Source organism: Bos indicus, chromosome 4 (genome assembly GCF_029378745.1).
Source record: "Bos indicus isolate NIAB-ARS_2022 breed Sahiwal x Tharparkar chromosome 4, NIAB-ARS_B.indTharparkar_mat_pri_1.0, whole genome shotgun sequence".
Lineage (NCBI taxonomy): Eukaryota > Metazoa > Chordata > Mammalia > Artiodactyla > Bovidae > Bos > Bos indicus.
This window is the reverse complement of record NC_091763.1, coordinates 113,057,956-113,081,116: the sequence shown is the minus strand read 5'-3', so window position 1 is coordinate 113,081,116 and position 23,161 is coordinate 113,057,956. Positions and strand designations below refer to the sequence as shown.

General features: G+C 52.1%; 2 protein-coding genes across 4 annotated transcripts in view; both read right to left on the bottom strand.

Annotated features, from left to right (window-relative positions):
• Positions 1 to 3,533: 3,533 nt before the first annotated feature.
• On the bottom strand, positions 3,534 to 8,755 carry ATP6V0E2 (ATPase H+ transporting V0 subunit e2). Its single transcript, XM_019959281.2, has 4 exons — positions 8,514 to 8,755; positions 7,047 to 7,094; positions 5,550 to 5,664; positions 3,534 to 5,184 (listed from the first exon to the last, which is right to left on the bottom strand). Exons 1-3 carry the CDS (start codon positions 8,615 to 8,617, stop codon positions 5,571 to 5,573), a joined length of 246 nt encoding a protein of 81 aa, XP_019814840.1. The 5' UTR covers positions 8,618 to 8,755; the 3' UTR covers positions 3,534 to 5,184; positions 5,550 to 5,570.
• Positions 8,756 to 8,837: 82 nt separating this feature from the next.
• The window catches only part of ZNF862 (zinc finger protein 862), a 33,172-nt gene continuing 18,848 nt past the window's right edge, over positions 8,838 to 23,161 (bottom strand). For 2 of the 3 annotated variants that reach the window (XM_019959263.2, XM_019959261.2), the window contains exons 6-8: positions 16,861 to 16,968; positions 13,479 to 15,593; positions 8,838 to 11,858 (exon numbers count right to left, since the gene is read on the bottom strand). In XM_019959263.2, coding sequence (XP_019814822.2) covers positions 11,671 to 11,858; positions 13,479 to 15,593; positions 16,861 to 16,968 — 2,411 coding nt within the window. In that variant the 3' untranslated portion in view covers positions 8,838 to 11,670. The remainder of the gene's footprint in view (positions 11,859 to 13,478; positions 15,594 to 16,860; positions 16,969 to 23,161) is intronic. The other variant, XM_019959262.2, reaches the window with a different exon arrangement.

The window sequence follows — 23,161 nt, the reverse complement described above, 5'->3', positions numbered from 1 at the left end:
AAACTTGTTTGCTGAATCAATTGCTGCAGACCAAGAGCACAGCTGTTACCCCTGGTATCAGCACGGGTGAAGGCTGCAGGCTATGCCATGATCCTGTTGCCACAAAACCAGAAATGAGTGAACAGCCTTTGGCACATACCGGCCAAACAGGCCTACAAAAGTTAAACAACCTTGGGTATTCTTTAGCTGTTACCACTAACAGACACTTGTATCTGGCCTTGTCCTTCACCAAGCTAATTACTCTCTGACTCCATAAAACCAAAAATCTTCAGGGTGCAGGTTATACCCTGCACCTGGCATTCTTCTCCCCCCATATATCCTCTTGTAGCACCCTGCATTTCAGAAAGAAGGTCACAGGCCAATAACTTCAGGGACACCAGACCCAGCTATTGAGTTGCCTGATGCCAGCTGTAGTCACTCTGAAACTTTGCAAAAGGAAGAAAAAAAAAATGCAAGACCTTCAAGAGGATATAAATCTTCTTCCCTACTCCTAAGAGAGGGGGACACAGCTCTTCAGGTGCTAGCCTGTTATGCATCCCTTTTGCCTGGCAAAAAATAATAAAGCTACTCTTTTCAATTTCCTCCAAACTCTGTCTCCATGTTTCTATTCGGCATTGGGGGACAGGGAGCCCAGACTTTGGCAACAGTCCTTGTGGCCCCATGCTCCCGTTGTACTAGACTGGGAGTGGTCAGGCACAGAGGATCACTCATTGATGTCTCCCGGGTCTTTGTCAGGGGAGGAAAGGCTGACCTTTACTGCAAAGGGAAAGCCTTGCTGCCATCACAGCCCTTAATCCCCAGATCAGGGAGCTGAGGTGGGGGCTGTATGGGTTTCTAAGAATATCCACCCCAACCCTTTTCGGAGCAGATGCCTGCAGGGTGAGCCAAAGTTCAGCTGGGCTTGTGTGACACCCCGTCCCTCACCTGGCCTCTGCTGGACCACGTGGCACTGGGATTAGAGTCCACTCAGACACCCCGTAATCCCCGAAGGCTTTGGTGTTCCTGAAACTGCTAGATGGCATTTCCAGGGGCTCCACGGAGCTCTGGCTCTTTATGTCTCAGCACAGAAATACCACTGCATGATTCCAAAACTCGGGTCCTAAGACCTGTGTGGGCCTGCCTAAGAACAACCCAGAGTTCTGGGATTAAAAGTCTGGGATCCTCGCTCCAGCCCTGGAGACCCTGTCATGATGGGCCTGGCTTTAGTCCCACCATTCTATGGGCCTGTCTGTTCTGGGTGATTCTCATCCAGGTTCATTACACGGAGCGTGGGCTGAGCTAGCGCAGACTTTGGTCACCAGCCCTCACCCTTCTGGCTCCGAGTCAAGCAGAACTGCAGTGGCTGCCAACTGACTCCATTCCTGGAAACCCCAAGGCGTATAAACAAAGATCATGCCCCGCACATGACCTTGGAGGTTCTCAGGAGCGGATAGTGATCACCCCCACTTGATTTCTCTGCTCTTCGCATTCCCAGTGTTATCTGCACACTGATTTTTTGTTCAAAGCAATCCAAAGGCCCTCATCACAGGCCTTGCTCTAGGTGTTTCAGCAGGGAGGGTGGCCCTGCAGCCTGCAGTAACAGACACCTCCATCCTCCCCATTGGGCCAATGGGTGTCCCTACCGTAGACTGGAATGTGCCAGGTCTCAGGATGTTGAGGTGGGGATAAGTCACGGAAGATCATTAGGAAGCCAGGCCTTACAGGAGCATCCAGTTGTCAAGGTCCCTTAGTTCTCTGCCCTTTGGATTTCCCCAGAAATACCTGGATGTTGCAGTTACATATCGTTCAGTGACATTTCATCCATGCTCCAGTACCATCTGGAAAATCTTCCCTATTCCCTACAACTGCCGCACCCTCCAACATCAGTGCAAAGCAGTTGTACCCCCAATGACAGCATAATCTGGTCTGAGGTCTCCATTCTTTGGGCAGCACCGCCCTCTGCTGGCCAGCCTCTGTGCGTGCAGCTGAGCTAAGCTTCCCACTATGACACTAGGGGCGGGCGGGGGCGTCCCACCCTTGCCCACTGCCCATCTTCAGGGATCGTTTGCTTCATGTAGTGAGTGTCTGTGTCAGAGGAAGTCATTTACTGATTCCCATCCCACTTGGCAAGGGAAGGTGGGTAGGAGAGTACTTCCTGCTTGAAACAAACAACAAGCCCATCCACACCCGGCACTAGGAGACTCGACCAACCTGGCTTGGCTTCTGGCTGCCTAAGCCGCATCCCTGGGACAACCCGGCCACGTCGGGTTCCTGTCTGACCAAGCTCTGAGCCGTCAGAAGGATGTACTGTTAGAATATACTGTCTGTTCTAGCCAGTGCCCAACCCCGGGCCTCTGATCCCCACCCCTCCACCCTTTCTTAGCGCATTCATGGTCATGGATCCTCCTCGGTCCCTCTGGGAGAGAGATGTATCTCCTGCAGCCCAGGGGCGGCTCTTAAGAACCCTCCTGAGATGAACTCAGGAAGGCCCGGGCCCGTGTCCCGGTCTCAGTGGCCTAGCTGCACTTGTGCCTACCAACCCTTCGTGACTTTTCACTCCTGGCTCTGCTTGGGCCCTGTCCACACCTCCCCTCTGCCTTCACCTTCCTGCCAAAATGCCCAGACCCCGCAGTGTTCTCATTTCCCTGTCAGTTGTTACAGAATAAAACGTGCTTTCACAGCTTTAACTAATGTCTGATTGTGTTTATTTCTGACAAAACCTGCTCGCCCTGTGGTCCCCCCTCGTCCCTGCACTGAGGTGGGATGCGAGCTTTGAGAGCAGCAGCATCCACACAAAGTGGGCACAGACCCCGGGAGGGTGTCCCAAGCTCGCTCTCCTTGAATGGCTGCAAAGGCAGGAAGGAAGGGAGGGGAGGGGAGGCAGCCTGCTGGGAGGGGTCTGCTTGCCCTGGGAGAGTCAGGGGTGGGGGCTCCCCGGGACAGAGGCCACTGCCCAGTTCAGCGAGAACTCAGGGACAGACACACACACACCTCAGGTCTTCAGGCCACAGCTTCATCCTGATCTCCAAACCCAAGCATCCAACCATTTGCTGGGCATCTCCATGGGGAGACTGGGCTCACCAGGACATACAGGATGCCCCAGGTCATCACTTCTCCTCTGTGGTCTGTTGCTGAAAGGTTCCAGCCACCAGGTCCTGGGCACCCCTTCGTCCACGGCTCCCTGCAGGGTGCATCCTGCCTCATCCCTCCTCCCACAGCCCTCGCTGGGCCCCTTGAGCTCCTAACTAGCCCTTCACCCATTCATGGGGCCCCATCCTCCCCACCACTCTCATCTGGGGCCCATTACGCCCAGAGCAGAGATCATCCTAGAAGCCTAGTGGCGTCACATCCCACGCCCCCCATCCCTTTCATGGCTCCATATTTGCTTTGGATGAATCCAGGCTCCTCGCTTCTCCCAGTCCCTTCTCCACGCACCCCATCCCTAGCTTCCCAGCTGCTCCTCCCAGGAGCTCCCCTCTCTGCTCATTCCATCACCCTCCCCTGTGCAGGGAACCACGGATATTTAGGAACACTTAGGAAAGAGCAGGCCATGCTCCGCAATTTGGGGACAGGCTTTATTGCAGAGCCCCAGAGGCCGTGCACTCTCTGTAATCACAGCTGGGAGGTGGGCAAAGGTTCCACTTGAACGAGTCCTCCGTTTTCCTCCTCCTGCCAGGCCTGGTTCTGGGCAGAATCCGGGAAGCTGTACTCACTCTCAGGTCTCAGGAAAACGTAGTCCTTGATGTCCATACTCCAGGGTTGCAGCTCCAAGCAGCTGCCAGGCCCCTTTCCTGCCCCTCAAATCCACCCACCGAGGAACCAGGAATTGGGTGGGCAGGGGTGCGGCAGGCAGCAAACTTGGCCTCAGCCAGGAGTTTGCCCCTAGACAGGAGTTTCCCCACCTTTCATTCATTAGTCACTAGACATGGCCGCAAGACTCAGCACCCCACTCCAAGGGGGCCACAGAGCTCAGCACAGCAAGAGAGCTGGAAAGGGGGTGGAGGAATGTCAAAGGGAGGCCCCCATCTGAGCAACAGGCCAAGCCCAGAGCCAAGAAATCCAGGGGAGATGTACCATGTTCTGCCACCGCGCCAAAACAGATGCCCGCTGAACAAAATGCCAATCAAATAAATAGTCAATAAATACAAGAGACTGGTTTCCCCCGCCCCGGGGAGGCAGCACAGCGAGTCAGCTCTGGGACTGTCAGGTGTCTGCCCCAACTCTGCTGGGGGAAGTGAGCACATGGGCTGGGGCCTCAGGCTCCCTCTGGTCCGATGCCCGCAAGCTCTGCCTCCGGTCCTCACCAGGCCAGGGGTTCCCCAGCCCACACTGGGGACAGTCCTCAGGGCCAACGGCACCGCCCACACCTCACTCACAACTGTCTGTCTTCACCCTCCCTCCATCCAGGCGACCTCGAGGGGCTCAGAAATCCTCCTCTCACAGGGAGTCTAGGCCTGGGGTGCGGGGGTAGCTGCTTCAGGCTGAGCCCTGGGAAAGGGAGGGAGCCTGATCCCCAGACAGGGAGGCCCAGGTCGGGGAGGAAGCGGGGAAAGGACATGCAGAGAAGATGCCACTTCCTGAGCAAGCCCCTTTGAGTGACTCAGAGGATAAAGGATGCTGAACATAAAGCTTTTCAATCTTGATCCAAATTACTGTGGTGCTTTTTGTGTGTTAATGTTTGTCCGTTATGTCAACATTTCCAGAAATTTCACATCAAAGCATGTCAGAAAATCAAAGGAGAACTCCCAAGAGGGGCCTTCGCCACGGCCATCTCACAGGTGAGGAACTCACATGGGCAGATGGTCCAGGATCACAGAACCCGTTGGTGCAGGACCCGGCCTCCTCCCCAGGGCTTCCTCTCCAGCCTCGGAGCATCTTGGCTCCAAGCCCTCCTCCCCAGGACGCCTGGCTGGCCTTGGGCTCCCCCTTGTAGTACAAGGCAGCCCCCACCCTAGTCAGCTCCCGGCCAGGACCTACTCAGGGAGGAGCAGGCAGAGGGAACTTGAGGGCTGGACATCGGCTGCTCTGGCTGGCTCTGAGCCCGGCCTTCCTGAGCTGGGGAAGGCGGGACTTTCCAGAACCCGGCAGGCCTTAGGGGAGGGGGCCCAGAGGGACCAGACACAGCTAGGGGGACGGAGACGGGGGACGGTGACAAAAGAGTCATCAGGGACAGTGGAGCCACGGTCATCCGGACAGCAGGGGCACCTGAAAGCACATCACGTGACAGCGTCACGGCCTCGCGGTGGAGACCCCGTCCCCCAGCCCCGCCTTGGGGAGCGGGGCTCACCACGACCCCTGAGCCCGCCCTCCCAACAGATTCTGCTGCCTCCTCAGGGGTCTGCAAACCCACGAGTGAGGCTGGGCCCACGTGCTCCCCCCAGGACCCTGATCTTCTGTCTGTGCTGCCCAGCACAGCGTGGGGTTGGCGGGGTGCGGGGCACGGAGCAGATGCTCAGGGGCTTGTTCTTCTTAATAAATGACAGCCTTCGTCCACACGCAAAGTCCTGCAACCCTGCCTGACTCGTCCTCCCCACCCCTGCCTGCCCGCCCACCCGCCTGCCCAGCAGTACCTGGGGCCGCTGAGGCGACGGTTACTCCCACAGGAAGCGAACGTACCAGATGGTCTCATTCTTCAGCTGGGGCCCGAACAGGGGATTCAGCTGAGCCAAGATGGCAATGAGCCAGCTGCCAGGGACAGCACAGCGCGGGTGAGCCCAGGGCACCGGGAACTCCACTGTGCGTCACGCCAGTGGTCACATGACCCACCCAGCGCATGGATGGTCTGGCTTCCAGAGAGGGAAGGGTCCCTTGGAGACATCCGCACTGCAGCCAGCTCCGGGGCTCAGTCAGGGCACGTGGGTTTGGGTTTAGGTTTGGTGACTTGTTTTGTAGATTTATAAGATCCCTGTGTTGGGGCTGGACTCAGGGTGTTAGAGAAGAGGTAAGACGGCCCCCAGGGGCACAGAGGGAAGCCATTCTGACTTAAGATGGCTTAACTACCTGGAGAATCCCATGGACAGAGGAGCCTGGTGGGCTAAGTCCATGGGGTCGCACGAGTCCGACACCACTGAGCGAGTAAACCGCCACCACCAACTGCTCATGAGAGAGGCCTCCCTCAAAACCAGAGCTTGGACTTATTCGTCAGTTTGGCAGCCAGGGAGATTTAAACATGGAGCAGGCTGACAGAACTGGGGAGCAATGGTGGAGTGTCTCTTTTGTAAAAGGGGAGGGGCTACCATGAAAGGCACTTACAGAAAGAGAACACCTAGACCCTACTGATGTGGAAATTGACCCCCTCACATGGTCAGGCACTCCCATCTCTTGGTATGTGTTCTGTATCCCAGGACTTGGAATATAGGACAGTATTCTATATGTACTGACTTTGCCAACTTTGAAGACCACTGTTCACCCAGTGGTTCTAAATAGTCAGCATCACAAGCACTCAGGGGCATGCATTAAAAGTACAGATTCCTGGAGGGACTTCCCCGGTGGTCCACTGGTTAAGAATCTGCCTTCCAGTGCTAGGGATGTGAGTTCAATCCCTGGTTGGGGAACTAAGATCCCACATGTGGGGCAACTAATCCCCTCATGCCACAACAAAAGACCCTGTGTGCTGCAACTAAGACCTGATGCAGACAAATAAATAAATTTTAAATAAAAATACAGATTCCCACGTGCAGACTGTGAGAACTATGATGTAGTGAGTCCAAGGTGGAACCCTGAAACCTGTGTTTTACAATCTCTCCAGGGGATTCTGATGCCCATCGGGGACAACAGGCACCGAGTGGGCCCCACTCACTCGTGTCACAGATTAGACAACTGCAGCCCATGGACATGGCAGAGCTTGTCCAGATGATACACTCAGAACCAGAACCCAGAGTTCATAACTCCCAGCCCGTCGCTCTCTTTGCTACTCCAAACCCCTCTTCTTCTGTGGTTTACAGACTCAGCCTTTCAAGAGCTGAATGTGTCGGTACCAGGACAGAGGCGAGAGCAGGGCTGGGAGAGGAGGAAAGAAGGGAGGACAAGGGCCCCCGCGGACTAGGAGCTGGGAGAGCAGTACTTACAAGAGGTAACAGCAGACAGCAGTGGCCACCAGCATAGTGATGATCACTCTGCAATGGAAGAGGATGTCAGGTCAGGATGGATGGAAGCAGCACCCTCCATCTGGCCTGGCCAAGGCCAAGGCCAGAGAAAGAGCTCCTGGTGCCAACCTCTTTCCCTCTGGCCTTCTTGATGCCACCTGAACACAAGGAGGCTGAGATCTACTTGGGTAAGAATTGCTAGATGGAAAAGAAAAACTCTAAGTGTCACCTCTTGGGGAAGCCAACCTCGACCACATCCAACTTACATTATCAATCTTTCCCTTCACCTATCTCCCTTCTCCATCACCCACTGTTTCTCCATCGTAGAGGAGTCATGTTGGAGAACGACACTGCACACAGCTGCATTTGCAGCCACCCACCGTGGAGTGGTCTCCGGGATCCAAAATTCACTGGGCAAAGGGAAGGAAGACAGAAGACAGAGCAAGAAGCAAGGAGACCGAGGGTCATCTCTGAGGCAGAGTAAGCAGTTACGCTGAGAATAGGGACTTGTTGCCTTGAGTCCCACTCCAAGACTGGAAACAGAGGCTTTAAATGCAGCAGGAGAGACTTCAGTTAGAAGAAAAAACTCACCAGTGTGTAGGAGAGTTGATGGACTAAAACGGTTTACAAGGTGAGGCCATGGGACCTCAGCCCCGAGAATCTTGAAAAACAGAGGCAACATCCATATGCAGCCTCAGGCTGAGGCTAACCCTAACCCAAACCAGGCCCTATGACCTCTGCTTGAGGTTGGTGCCAGACACATCAGCATCTGATCCATTCTCTCAACATTACCAAGCACCATGGGCCAGTCCCGAGCTGGGCACTGGGGTCTACAGTGGTGAAAAGGCAGTCTTCCACCTTGAGGAACTTGTCATCAAAGGGTGAGGGCCCATCACTGCTGAAGAGACTATGAAGCAAAAACCCGTGAGTGGTGCAACAGGTATAGAAACCTGCTGGGAGCCCCCAAGAAATATTGACACTGGCTAAAAATTATTCCATACAGCATGTGCCATGCACAACTAACAGTTTTATATACATTATTTTGTGTAATCCTCAGAGCAGCCTTAAAAGGCAGGAGTCATCATCACCCCCAGTGACCCAAGAAGAAAGTGAGGCTTGAAGGGATGAGGGACGCTCAAGGTCACAGCTGGGCAGGAATGGACAAGCTGCATCAGTGGCTCACCAGACTTTACCTTCCCAGGCGCGGGGGCAGGGGGCGGCGCGGGCTTGGCTGTCTCCTCCTTTCGACAGCACGACCTTCTCTGCCCTTTGGACCCGACAGCCCGCCTGTTCCCGGTTGTACGCGGCCCAGCGCGGACCCGGGAGGAGGACTGGGGCGCCGCGCGCCGGGACCAGTGCCCGCTGCCCCGCTGCCGCCTCGCGCCGGAGGAGGGGTGGGCCCAGGCGCAGAGGGGTCCCCAGGGAGGCTGGGCCGCGCGCGATCCTTACCCGCGATTGGGTCCTTTGGGTACGAACCAGGGCCCAGCGATGCCGATGAGGCCCCAGAACGTGGTGAAGATGACGACCGGGAGGGCGAAGGAGTGCGCCGTCATGGCCAGGTGCGGGATGCGGGTCAGAGCTGCGGATGCTCCGCTGGGTACCTGTCACGGCCGGGCAGGGGACTCCGAGCATGCGCAGCAGGACCCTGCCGCCGCGAAAGAGCGCGTTCTGCCGCCCCGCTCGCGCATGCGCGGCAGCTAGACACTCGGGACGGAAGGGAACTTTGATCCGCCCAGCCGGTTTCCTATAGGATTTACGGGATAGAGGCACATATGGGGAAAAGCTATGCTTTATTCGGATAGCACAAAGGTTGAGAATCGAACATGGTTTTCTTAAACCGTGTTTTGCACATCTTTGAAACCAGAGAAGTGGACCTCGGCAGACGGACCCCTGGATGGAGGGAACAGGCCCATCATCACCTGGTCCTTAGCACCCTAGGAACTCAACGTGGGTTTGAGGGAAGGAAAAGGTCTGGAGGAGCTGACCTCCTCCGCGTCTGGCGAGGGCGGGGGCCGGCCCTCAGCTCCTGCCTGGTCTCTATGGCTATTGAACTCACGTTGTCGGTTATACCGCTGGTCACTGAGCTTGTCAGCCCTCTCGGCATCGCTATGGAGACCACAGGCGGAACGAGAGTGGAGGCAGGGCTAGGGCTCTGGCCAAAGACAGAGCGCTCGCTCCTTCCATTCCCAGCGCCCTTCAGCTTGTTTTCTCCAGGAAAAAGTAGGCAGGCTCTCTAACAGTGGGGTCTCCAGGCCCTGGGGTCTGAAGGCTGCCAGACTCTTGAAACAAAACGCAGGAGCCAGCCTGGGCAAGGGTAGGGGTTGGGGGGGTCTCGCCATGCTTCGGCCCTGGGGTCCTCCCCAAAATGGCCAGCGTCCTCTTTTCCATGAGCTAACAGAGGGGAGCCAGAGCATGGCTGTGCTCCTTGAGGAACTGGGCAGCGTAACTTCCCATGATAAACAGCATTTTCAGTAGTCCCCCTGCCCAAGGGGCCCAAGTTTCTCACAGCTGGCACTGGAGGCTTCCTGAGAGCACAGGTGTGGAGGGGCAGGGGCGGCTCTGGTGGGCCTCCGCCTCACATGGGGTTTGTGCAGTGGCGCTAACGCACAGTGGGGCTGACAGGACTAGTCTCTTGCTCTGAGGAGTCTTAAAGAATGGCAGCTGCCACGGGGAGGATGCTGCGGGAATGTCATTCAATGGGAATCCCAATGGTGGGAGCTATAAAACCCCCACTTGAAAGGGCCCTTCTCTCTTCCACCCCGCCAATTCATACCCTCGGCAACTGGCCAAGGGCGGATCCCTCAACTCCCTGTAGAGCCCCATGTGAATGGGTCGGGAGGCCTGGGCTCCATCTTGGCTGTGTGGACAGTGGCCAGGCCAGAGCTCCAAGGGCCCACGGTACAGCTCAGCCCCCAGGACACAGCGCTGGAGACTGCCAAAGGTTAAAAGGCAGGAAGCGAGAACAAAATTCTTGGCTCAAAGCTGAAGAAAACAGGAAAGTGATGGCAGTAAGGCAGAGTCAGGAACACTGGGAACCATAGGTTCTGCCCATGAGGCACTCGGTACCAACATCTCAGGGGCTCTCAGCACCCTTCCAGGGTCTGCTCAAGGGTCCGATTGCTTGGGCCTGAAGCACAGAGCAGGGACCCCACCTGGGGCCCAGCAGCAAGCCAGGATGGAGCGCTACATCTTGCCTGTCTAAAGCCAGAGAAAGGCAGAAGCCTTCCCTCCAAGCTCCCCTGGTTTCCCACCTGTGGGAAGGAAGGCAGGAGGCAGACACCACGTCGTACTTGGCCAGTCAAGCAGCCTAGGCCTCCCCAGAGCAGCTGCCCTGGAAGGAAACATGCCCTACTTCCTGGTGGAAAGGGAGACGGGGAGAGGCAAGGGGAACCGAATCATGTGGGACACCCTCTGTGCTGCCGGGGTGGTCTTCTCAGGCTTCAGTGAGCCCGCAAAGTTCCTGGGGGGCCTGTGGGAAACAGTCCCGGGGAGCTGATCAGGTGGGTCTGCGTTGAAACATTTAAACCAACACCCCTATTGATTCCCAGGCTGGTCCCCAGAGCACCTCTGGGAAGAATGGACTAGACCATTATGCTGAGGGCACCTCCTCCCACAATAAGGACATGGGTAGCAAGGGACAGGGACAAGAGCTGATGACAGCCAAGTCCACTCTGCCTCCTGAGGCCCGTCTTTGCCCACAGAGGAGCTGTCAGCCAGCAGTCCCGCGGAGGCCGGGCACTAACAGGCACTTGGCTTCTCTGCTGCCGTTTCACGTAGAGGGACGTGAAGGCACAGGACAGGAAGGGGGCCATCATGGTTGACCCACTGCCTGAAGCAGAGCTGGGGCTGGATCCCAAGCCCCCCAAGTGCAAACTCATCCATACGCTCTGCTCCGCAGAAATCCAGGGCTTGGCATGACACAGAGGCTGGACTGGTGGGAAGCGCCAGGCCCCTCCAGGGAGACACTCCTCCCGTCTAGGAGCTGTTGGTTGCTCAGGGTGCAGGGATTCTGCTTGCTGCATCCTAGAGGCAGGCCCCGAGACGAGGCAGAGACAGCCTCTGAGGCAGGTCTCCTGTGTGTTGAGACTTCCCTGCTTCTGCTATGGAGCCAGGGGGACACAGCCCAGAGCTAGGCCGGCCCCAGTACTGCTCACCCCCTGCCCTCACCTCATGCCTCAGGCTGTGGGTGGCCCCCTGGATGCTCCCCAACTACCCAGGGGCCGGAGTGCTCCTTCAAGCCCTTCCCCCAGCTGTCATTCCCACTTCAGAAAAGTCTTCTTGCCACCAGAAGCTGAGGATTTCATGATGGGATTACGTACTGAAGCATCTTGAAAGTGAGCTTGAGATAGAATCTCTATGCAAATTTAAGTGCTGTGAGGTCCCCCTGGGCCTGGAGAAGGGCCCCGGGAAACAGGCCGTGCACCTCCTGACCCCCGGCCTCCCCGGGGTGTGGCTTTAACTGCCTTGTCACTGCCCACCTCCCAGTGCTTAGCGTCCCACCCAATGAAGACTCGGGTGGCCTCGAATCCAAGGGCCTGTCACCACGATCACAAGGCCAGGGCAGCATGGGGCTCCAAGGAATGAACTCGTCAGATTCCTGCTCCTACTACAGGAGTGCTTTAGCAGGACAGCCTGGGGCCTCCTGGCCAAGGAGGGGACATGGGAGCCTCTCAGGAGGCTCCAAGACGCAGGCCGTCAGGACCTCCACTGGTTCCCTGCAGGACGGGCCAGGCGGCTTCCAGGCGGTGGGCTCCTCCCTGCAGAGTGCACCAGTCTTCTTCCTGAGCCCTGCCCCTCGTGTGGGAGGAAAGAGAAGCCACAGTGAGCAGGAGAGAACAGTTCAGGTGATCATCCATCCCCCCCACATCCAGCTGCACCCAAGGGAGGCTGGGAGAGTAACCCCCGGCAGAACAGACTGGAGGCGGACAAGGACTGCTCTCCAGGGCTCAAGTGAGTCCCACTCTTCGGACTCTTCCACCCGAGGGCAGCGGAGCTCATGGGGTGATTCTGCCCCCAGGGGACCCTAGGCAGAGTCTGGAGGGAGACATTTCCGATTCCTACAACCCGGAAGGTGCTGCTGGTAACCAGTGGGTGTGTAGTGGGCAAGCCGGGGTTGGCTGAGCACAGGACGGGCCCCCACAACAAAAAACTATCTGGCCCCGAATGTCCACAGTGCCAAGGCTGAGAAACTGCCTGGGGAGGAAGGCTTTGTTATATAAAATCTGGCTGGGTTCTCTGTTTGCTTCAGAGGTACAGTCCCATTGCCCTGTGATTACAACCTGCAGAAGGGCATGGATGAGGGCACCTTCTCCTCCACCTCTGGGGGCCAGGCTCAAAGAGCAACTCGTTCAACAGATGCTGGGTGAAGGACCCTATCTCAGAAGCACCCTCTTTCCTTCTCCCCATTTCTGCCACCCACCTCCCTGCACCCACTGCCCAGCAGCAGGCCCAGGGCCACCCTGCTACCCATGGAGCCTGTCAACCCTGAGGCCAGTCCACTGCTGATGACCACAGACCCCGAGACAGAATGAGAGTGGAAGCAACAGGACGGAGACCCGTGCACAGCCTGGAGAAGCTCTGGTTTTCTTTGTTCAGTGACTACTTGAAAAGAGGAAAATTTCTTGCTTAAGACTTTCAGTAACTGGGTCTCCAGGATAATATCACTTCCCTCAAACCTAGTCCCGGCCCAGCCCTCCAAGCGAGTTGAGAGGCTCTCCTCATGGACCCCTCCCCTGCCTGAAACCTCTAACCTTCTCCTCCACGCAGCACAGTCCTCACAGCCCCTCTGACCTGCACTGACCTCTTCCTGCTGCACACAGGGTCCCCACAGCCCATGACAAGGTGGTGTCCCTGCCCTCACTCGTCCAGTCCTCGAGTTAGTCCTGGTCATAGCTGAGCCTCTAACGGACACCATGGGTATTACTCGCCAGACACTGTTCTAAGCACCTTTGTAGTTGTTGTTCAGTCACCAAGTTGTAAACAACTCTTCCCAACCCCATGGACTGCAGCACTCTAGGCTTCCCTGTCCCTTCCCATCTCCCAGAGTCATTAATTCACTTTACAGATGAAAAACCAAAGTACAGAGAGATTAAGTTGCCCGAGGTCACATGCTAGTTAGCGGCACGACTAGAACTTGAACCTGGGCAGCCTGGCTCTGGAACTTCCTGCTCTTAGCGCTGCGCCCTGCAGCCTGCAGTGTGGGCGCCCAGCCTGTCTAGCTGAATTATAAAGGTGACCTGTCCTGAGCACCCACCGGTCTAGCAAACAGTTAAGCACGTGACCCCTTGGAGCAAGCCTGTGGTAACAGCTGACTTGAGTGGAATCTACCAGGCTGTCAGCTCAGGGCGGGGCTGGGAAGCTGAGGTTCTCCTCTTTGGCGTCCCTGCGTCTAGGAGCTCTGCTGTGCATACTTACTTGCGTGGGAGCGGGACGGCACCGGGGCACAGGTGTAGACGTGGCTGAACCGCCGGCCTGAGGAGGTCAGGTACCAGTGCTGGATGGCCGGCTGGGGGTCATACTCTGTGACCGCCACACCATTCACGGCCGTCATCATAAGCATGTTGATCACCTCATTGGAGAGCTTGGTCCTCTCATCGGTCCTGATCCGGTTCATGGCACTGAATCCGCGCTCACAGCAGGAGGTGGAGACAGGCACGCAGACCACCAGGGCCAGGAGCCGGCTGAGCAGGGGGAAGCGGCGGTGCTGGGCCAGCGCGTGCTTGCACAGCATGGAGAAGGGCAGGTTCTGGGCCATGGCCTTCAGGCCCAGCCACTCCTCCAGCAGAGCCTCCTCGCTGTATCCTGGGGGGAGTGAGAGCTCAAAATACCTGGCCAGGGTCAGGATGTCGTCATTCCCGAAACTGGCCAGGGCCATCCCACTTGGCCAGGCCTTGGTGTCAAACACCTCCATGTTCCTGAGCTGCGGGGGACGGTCAGCGTCAAACCTGCGCTGGAGGTATTCGATCCCCGTCAGGACCACTCTCTCCCTGTCTGCCTGGAACCACTGTTCTGACGTTTCAGTCCTCTCCAGCACGATGCCGTGGAGCCGCCCGTCCCTGAAGCCAGCATTGAACTCTTCCTCTTTGGGGCCTGCCCGGTGACGGAGGGTCTCCAGTGCCACGTAGGCCCGCCCCAGCGTGGCGTTCACCTCGGTGATCAGCACGATCTCCTTCTGGCATACCTCGGACAAAGGCCGGTAGAGGCTCAGGAAGTCCAAGAGGAAGTGGCAGAACTTGAGGAAATGGAAGCCCTTCATCAGCTTCAGCATGCCTTGGGCCCTGTGCCCAACCTGCCCACCCGCGTCCGCCACGCTCTGGAGGTGCCTGGCCAGGGCGGGCCAGCTCAGGGTGAGCGCGTTCAGCGTGCGCCTCTCGCTGGCCACCCACCTGACGGCATTCAGGTCCTTCAGGCGGACCATTTCCTGCTCCAGGGGAGCCGCGCCTTCCTGCAGCTCATTCAGCCTCTTGTTGGAGGACTGGTAGAACTTGAAGACGGTTCGGATGTGCCGGTCACACTTCTTGACCAGGCCGATGCCCCCGCAGGCGTCGACCACGGCCAGGGGGAGCCGGTGGGCCACGCAGTGCACTGGCAGCAGCTGGGGCAGGATCTCCTGGAGCTTCTCCACCAGGCCGCCCCCGCAGCGCAGCGGGGCGGAGCCGTCAGTTCCCAGGCCCACCACCCAGCCCGGCTTCCGGAAGGGGATGTCCAGCTCGTCCAGAGCCGAGATGATTGTCTCGAAGTATCCGTCGGCCGTCTCGCTGTGGAGGGGGGCCAGCGTGAGGTAAGACTCCTTCATCTCCGTCCCCTTCAAATAGCGCAGGTAGATGCCCACACAGGACTGGTCGGAGGCATCCGTGGCGCCGTCCAGCAGCACGCTCAGGCACGGGGAGTTGCGCACGTCCTCCAAGATCTCCTTCTTCAGAGTCTCGGAGATGTGCTTGATGAACTGCGTGCAGGCGGTACGGTTTCGGTACTTGCCCAAAATCATGGTCCCCGTGCTCTGGAGGAGCTGCAGGATCTTCTCGAAGTCGTTCAGGGGCCTTGAGTGGTACGCGATTGAGTAGGCGGCGTGGAAAAAGTGCTCCATGTTGGCCATCAGGTCACTGGAGATCTCGGGGACTGCGGCGGCCTGTGGGGTGTCCTCCCTGACTTCCACGGTGTTGACACAGAGCTTGTGTGCTTTGCTGACTTCGTGGTACTTTAAAGTCTCCACTTTGAAAGGGCCTGTGTAGCCGCGGACCAGCCGGGATGATCTGTCATGGAGACTAGGCCTTTCTTTGCAAGCTGAGCAGAAAAGCTTGGTCTCTTTGGGGTCCATCACTAACCACGGGAACTGCCCAAACCACGACCTCTGAATTGAGCGGGGTCTGTAAGTCCTCTTGATTTTCGCCTGTCCATCTGCCTCCAGTTCACAAAGGCGGGGCCTGCAGTAGGAGGTACACGTCTCCACAGAAGGAACTGGAAGCCACGAGGACTCTACAGCCGAAGCCTGTATGTGCGCCTCTCTAACGGCCACCGTCTTCTTTTTCCCTTTGGGGCAAATCAGACTGTGCTTGGTTTTGCTGCCCAGGACTCTGCAGCCTCCTATCAGCTAAGACACCCCAATTCAGTAAGTACCCCTTATGCAAAGCAGAGAAGATGGATGGGCTCCACCTTTCTAGAAATCAGAAAGTGAAAAGTGAAACGTTGCTCAGTCGTGTTGGACTCTTTGCAACCCCATGGACTATACAGTCCATGGAATTCTCCAGGCCAGAATACTGGAGTGGGTAGCTGTCCCCTTCTCCAGGGGATCTTCCCAGGAGTGGCTTCTCTTGAAACCCTTTCCCATTATTTTCTCTGAAAGCCAGTCTGGCTCCCCACGGGTTATGTGCTAATCCTCATGGTTGCTTCAGCCAGCCGCCCCTTCTCTACCCACACAGCTACCCTGGGATCACGTGACATCAGATGCTCATAAGCTTAATTAACCACCTTGGCCGTAGATGCTGTTGGATGGTCTTAATCCTCTTTCAAGGCACCATAAAGAAATGAGGGCAAACATCCATAAGTCTTCTTATTAGCCTGAGAAACAAAGGGGGCATGGAGGTTTACACAGTAGCTGCTGCTGCTAAGTCACTTCAGTCGTGTCCGACTCTGTGTGACCACATAGACGGCAGCCCACCAGGCTCTGCCGTCCCTGGGATTCTCCAGGCAAGAACACTGGAGTGGGTTGCCATTTCCTTCTCCAATGCATGAAAGTGAAAAGTAAAAGTGAAGTCGCTCAGTCGTGCCCGACTCTTAGCGACCCCATGGACTGCAGCCTACCAGGCTCCTCCGTCCATGGGATTTTCCAGGCAAGAGTACTGGAGTGGGGTTCCATTGCCTTCTCCAACACAATAGCTAGGGGCCAATAAGTTACTGACGGACATATGCAGACCTGCTAACTCCCACAGACCAGCAGTGTTGACGCTAAACACAGAGGAGCAGGGAGAGGGAGGCGAGGCTCACGGCCTGTGGGTCACATGGCTCCTCGTGACCAGTGTCCACCACGTATCTCCCCCATCAGCTCTACCACACCATCCTGGTTTCACCTCCACTCATCGAAGCTCCTTACTTTTCCCAAACAGTCCCAGTTTCTCAGACTATTCTATGCTCTGAAGGCAGGGTTAGTTTCATATTCATGTTTTTCTACCCAGGGCCTAACATAGGGCCCCATGCACAATAGAGTCACACGAGTGTGGCTGAACTGACACTGTGTGACATCCTGTAGCTGCCTGGCCCCTGGACAGACAATTCAAGTGCTTGGCAGATCAAGACCCACCTGGAGGAGGACGGCCTTTCCCCAACTTTGGCCCATGTGGGTCCCTGATCCAGGGTGCAGCTCTCCGCTCCAGTTTTGAGATCAGGTCTGGTTTGGCAGCAGCAGGCCCTGTTTCAGGGACAAAGAGTCATAGTGACGTCACGGCCCTGGACTATCAAGTCAAGCAACCCACGCAAAAGACCTGGGGAGGCCTCGGGTGTATTTCCTGATAAAATCTATTCAACTAGGGGTGCAATGAAAGCATACCTGTCTAGGGTTCCAATTGATTCTTAAAACCCAAAAAAGGCAGCCAGATTAGGGGTATCCCTTAGCTCCATGGGCCAGACATGGAAGCCATGAGTCAGCTACATACATCTAGAGGGGAAAGGGTGAAAACAGGAAGAAATACAGAGGCCAAAAGTAAAGAAGACAGGGAAGATAAAGTCACACAAGAAGTGGGAGAGGGTCACCAACAACTGTCCCCTGTACGTGCTTCTCAGAGACACCCATGGCTGGCCTTGGTGCAGGTGGCTACTACACGGGGCACTTGAAAGGCCCCTAACGCTGTGTCTACACCAGCAGTGGGCCCTGAAATCCGCCTCAAAGAGATTCATGTCTTTGGGTTAAGTACTGCCCTTTACTGAAAACATAAATAGTCTTCAGGGGTATGTGAAAAAATTTCTCTCTTGATTTAAAATAAAATCCATCATCTCTACTTACATGCTTTTTATGTATCAATGTGAATGGGTGTATAAACTTTTTTGGAAAGACATATGCAAGCAACTGGTAACTGTGGGCATTTCTGTTGAGGGACTGAAAAACAAGGTAAAGGGAGACTATTTTCACTATTCATCTTCAGATCACTGGGATATATTTATATGTTCATGTGTGTGTGTGTGTACCCACATATTATTACTAATGAAAATATAATAGATTATTAATCTGTGGTAGACTGAACACATATCCTTCTTAAAACATCTCTTAAATGAGGGCAAATGAAAAATAGCAGTAAAAAGAAGCATAAGCCCAAGAGAGACACTGCACTAGAAATGTTAATGCATCTTTAGAAGGAAAGGAGATAAAAGAGAAGAACTGACAGAGCTGAACACCAAACACCAGCAGAGGGGATAACAAGGAGAAAAAAGTGAGGCTGACCTCAGAGTCCCCACAAGAGCCAGGACCTGGAGGCACCAGGCACAGCAAAAGGTGGTGGCCAAGAAGAGACCTGTTCAAGTCCAGCTCCTCTCACCTAGTCCAGGAAACCGGAAAATACCACCACCCTCCCTCGGGGAGAAGAGAGATTAGTCCACAGAAAAACTTAACCAGAAAGGTTCTAGGCCCTGGGATGGTGGGGTGAGTGAAAGATGAAGGAGAACCACTGCAATGCAAATAGATGAAGACAGCCTACAGACCAGAAGTTGTATTCCAGGGCTCAGAAACACCAGCCTGGCATACAGCCATGCAGGAGACCACAAGTTTTCTTTAGAGAAACAGACCTGCCCCTCCCCAGCCCCCCTCACCAAAATACCTACGGATCCAGCCTTTGGAAGGTGTTTCAGTGAAACATCCAGGTTCACAGATGGTCACCCTACAGTGAATGTAACTGAGAGGTTAACAGGCAGGAAGGCCAGGGGTCTCCAAATGGAGGAAATAGGCTGCAAGTGTCAGACATTTCTTATCTCTCCCGTAAGCGGCAGGAGGAAACAAACTACAAGGGTCAGATTTTTTTCCTTCTCTATACAAAATTAAAAGGCGGTCTTTCTTAAAATTCTGTGTTGCCATGACGACACCTGGTCCCACCTGAACTTAACTTTTCTCAAACCTTGAGCTAACCAATGCATTTTTCTTATGGAAATATTTTTCTTAAGCTATGTTAATGAAACTATGTATTGGCTTTGGAATTTGCCTTTCTTCAAAATGGTTCCACCTAAGACTAACTTTTTTTCTTTTCTCAAACCTTGGGCTGATTTCATATCAATTGTTTTATGGCTGGGGGCCATCCTATCTCAAAAATGCATATTGTGGAAGAGGGGCCTGGTGAAACTCCCTCAGCCTTGAAGTGTCTCTCTTATCTGATTAATAGCTTTCTAACAGACATAAAACAGCTTGCAAAAGACTAGCAGGTGGGCACTCTTTCTGCTCCCTTCTGATGTCCATGTCAGAAGCTTTCTCTATCTCTTTTATACTTTAATAAAACTTTATTACACAAAAGCTCTGAGCAATTAAGCCTCATCACTGGCCCTGGACTGAAATCCTCTCCTCCAGAGGCCAAGAATCCAGCATCTTTCACGGCTTAGCAGCAACCTTTCATAACCTACCCCTTGAGTCCCAGCCATGCACACAGAGATTCCAGTCAGTTTTTAAGGCTTTATTCTTAAATATGAATGAACCTAAAGATATTTATTCAAGACAAACTGTGAACATGAAACAAGAAGGAAAAAGAATGAAAGGAACTAGAGATAGAAGCAAAACAAAATTTCAATCCCTCCCCTAAAAAGGAGAATATTCCCACCAAGAAAAGTCATAATAGTTATCCATGAAAAGAGCAATGAAGACTCTGAGATTAAAAATATGATAGAAGAAATTTTTAAAAATTAAATAGAATTGTTAGAAAATAAAATGGAGGAAATCTCTAGGAAAGTCGAAGAAAAAACACAGAAGCAGAAAACAGGAAAAAAAGTAAAAAGTAAAACAAAACCAGGGACTCGATTTAGAAAGTCTAATATCTAACTAATAGGACTTGGGAGAAAGAAAAAATAGGAAGGAAGAAATAATACAAAAATGTTTCCTCAAACTGGAAAGTATGTTTCCACATGGAAGGGAAGCACCAGATACCTAGAACAAAAGATGATGAAAAAACATTTATATCATTAAGCACTAAGTACTTCAAAACACTGGGACAGATCTTAAAACCTTTAAGAGTGGAAAAACAGGCAGTGTTCAAAGATTTAGGAATAAAAATATAATTAGACTTCTCAACAGGACCTGTAAAACCTAAAAGCAGTGCTTTCAAAATTCTGAAGATAATCATCTCCAACCTGGAACTCTATACCCAAACTAAGTTATCAATTGTGAGAGCAGAATAAGGGCATTTTTAGACATACAGATTCTAAAATATTTCCTCCCATGAACCCTTTCTTAGAAAGTTACTGAAGGATGTGCTCCAATAAAATGAAGACGTAAACCTAAAAGAAACAATAGATCTGGAAAATAGGAGAGAGACAAAAGAAAGTCCAAGGCCACAGATATGCAGCAGGCCTAAAGAATAACTAGCTTAGGCAGAGCAGAGGGACGGAAGACTCAGTGATAGACATCTCCAGAAAAAAAGTGAGATAAGTCACAGGATGTTCGATCATGTGGAAGAAATTCTTTGAGGAGTTGTATAATTCCAGGGAGAACTTGAGAAGAAGTGGTGATAGCACAGAAAACTAAAAAAATAAAAAATAAGAAAAAATTCAATTCCGGCGGGGGGGGGGGGGGGGGGGAGGGGAATCTTACAGCAGAGGAAACATCATCATATGTCACTTTGATTAAAAGTAAATAATACATAATTAGGCAAATAATTCACATTGAATTAACCAAAAAAGTATGATATACCTGTTCTGAGAGGATGGAAGGAAGAGAAGTGGGGGTCTGGGGTGATGTAAGAGGGCCATATCTTCATCCTCCACAGTTGGAATCAATAGATAATATCTAAAATCAATAAATCAGGAATAGCAATAAATATATGCAACAGGATATTAAAGTGTGGTTCTGTCTGCCTGTTTTAAAGGCCCCCTCAAAATAGGAGCCAACTCTTTCCCCATTCCAAAGCTAGACCACCGGAGCCCTACTTGGAAAGAATGGCTGAAACACTGGGCTGTAACCCAAAGCTCCACCACCAAGAGGGAGTCAGAACACTGGACATGAAGATGTCAGGGAGTTGGATATTAGAGATGTTTCTGGAAAGAGCTGTTGGGTGTACTGTTGAGTCCCCCACACTACCATGGGGAAGGGTAGAGTGGGGTGGCTTCTTTCCTCTGCCTAATGGGAATGACGTATGACCTGCATTTCCTGGAGTTGTGGGACTACTCAGGAACCCGGGCCTAGAAAAAATTGAAGACATAAACTGACCCATGGGCCTAGCTGCACCAAGGCAGGTGGAATCTTAAGATCCCTGACCAGGCATCACACCGGCATCACTTAAATTGGACAGTAGATTCTTAACCACTGGACCACCAGTTAAGTCCCTGTCTCTCTGAATTTGACCATTCTAAGTACTTTTTCAGATTATTTACTGTAAACAGAATCATAGTTTTTATCATTTTGTGGCTGGCTTATTTCACCTAGCATAATGTCCTCAAGGTTCATCGATGTTTTGACATGTGTCAGAATTTCCTTCCATTTCAAGGCTGAATAATATTCCATTGTATGTATAGGTTACATTTGCTCATCCATTCATCCATCCAGGGACATTTGGGTTCCTTCCACACTTTAGCTATTGTGAATAATGCTGCTATTCTGTTTTCAGAATATTCTGAAAATATTGCTGCTATTCTGTTTAAACCTTGCTTTCAATTATTTTGGATATATACCCAGAAGTAGAATTGCTGAGTCGTAGGATAATTCTTGGAGAAGGAAATGGCAACCCACTCCAGTACTCTTGCCTGGCGAATCCCTTGGACAGAGGAGCCTGGTGGGCTACAATCCATGGGGTCACAGAGTCAGACACAACTGAGCAACTGACACATACACACATGATAATTCTCTCTTTAGCTCTTTGAGGAACTGCCATATTCTTTCCCAGAGTGACAGTACCATTGTATATTCCCACCAACAAGGCATAAAGATTCTAATTTCTTCACAACTTCATCAGTACTTGTTTTCCATTTTTTTTGATAGTAGCCATCCTAATGGGTGTGAGGTGGTATCTCATTGTAGCATTGATCTATGTTTCCCTAATGATGAGTGATATTATCTTTTCATGTGTTTACTGGCCATTTGTACATCTTCTTTGAAGAAATGCCTATTCAAGTCCTGTATCCATTTTTAATCAGGTTTATTGCTGTTGAGTTTTAGGAGGTCTCTGTATAGTCTGGTATTAACCCCTTATCTGATATATGGTTTGCTAATATTTTCTCCCATTGTGTGTGCTGACTTTGTATTAGGTTTATGTGTTGTATTTTTTTTTTCTTTTTCTGGCCATGCCACATGGCTTGTGGGATCTTAGTTCCCCAACCAGGGATTGAACCCAGGCCCTCTAAAGTGAGAGCACAAAGTCTTAACCACTGGACCACTAGACAATCCCTGGGTTATATGTCCTTTGATGCACAAAATTTTACAGTTTTCGTAAAGCCCAACTTGTCTATTTTTTTCTCTGTTGCTTGTGCCTCTTAGTCTATGTAGGTAAAGGTTTGTCAATTTTGTTGATCTTTTCAACGTTTGGTTCCACTGATTTTTCTCTATTGTTTTTCTATTGTCTATTTATCTCTGCTCTAACCCTTATCATTTGCTTCCCTCTGTCAGCTTTGGGTCTAGTTTATTCTTCTTTTCCTAGTTCCTTAAGTTGTAAAGTTAGGTTGTTGATTTAAGATCTCTCTTGTTTTTAATGGAAGCATTTATAGCTATAAATATCCCCCTTAGCACCACTTATTCTGTCCCACATCAAAATGATATGTTGTTTTTGTTTTCACTCATCTTTAAGTATCTTCTAATTTCTCTTGTGATTTTCTTCCTTAATCCATTGGTTGTTTAAAGTTGCTTAATTTCCACAATTTTGTGAATTTTCCAGTTTTCTTTGTTATTGATTTCTAACCTCATCCCATTATATTTGGAGAAGATACTGTTTAATATCTATTTTTTTTAATCTATTGAGGCTTAATTTGTCACCAAACATAATCTAATGCCTCACGTGCATACGCGAAGAATGTGAATACTGCTACTTTTTGGTAGAGTGCTGTATCTAGTAGATATCTATTAGATCTAGTTGGTTATTGTCTAAGTACTCTATTTCTTTATCTTCTTTTTGGTTTTTCTACTCATTATTGTGACTGGGATACTGAAGTCTGTAACTATTATCATAGAACTGTTTACTTCCTTCAACTCTAGCAATTTTTGCTTCACAAATTTTGAGAGTCTGTCATTAGGTTTATATATATAATTTTATATCTTCTTTCTATATTGAAACTTTTATAAATATATAATATCTGTGTCTCTTATACATTTTTTTGATTTAAAGTCTATTTTTTCTGATACTTGTATAGCCAACTCTTGCTCTCTTTTGATTATTTGCATGGAATATTGTTTTCCATGCTTTCACTTTTAATCTATTTGTGTCTTTGGG

What these genes read in the sequence shown, in the direction of transcription:
- ATP6V0E2 (XM_019959281.2), bottom strand. Translation starts at nt 8,617, where the DNA reads ATGACGGCGCACTCCTTCGCCCTCCCGGTCGTCATCTTCACCACGTTC. An exon ending in CCCAAAGGACCCAATCGCGG is followed by an intron (nt 7,095 to 8,513) that starts GTAAGGATCGCG and finishes CTTCCATTGCAG; the next exon opens with AGTGATCATCACTATGCTGG. An exon ending in GCTGTCTGCTGTTACCTCTT is followed by an intron (nt 5,665 to 7,046) that starts GTAAGTACTGCT and finishes TGTCCCTGGCAG; the next exon opens with CTGGCTCATTGCCATCTTGG.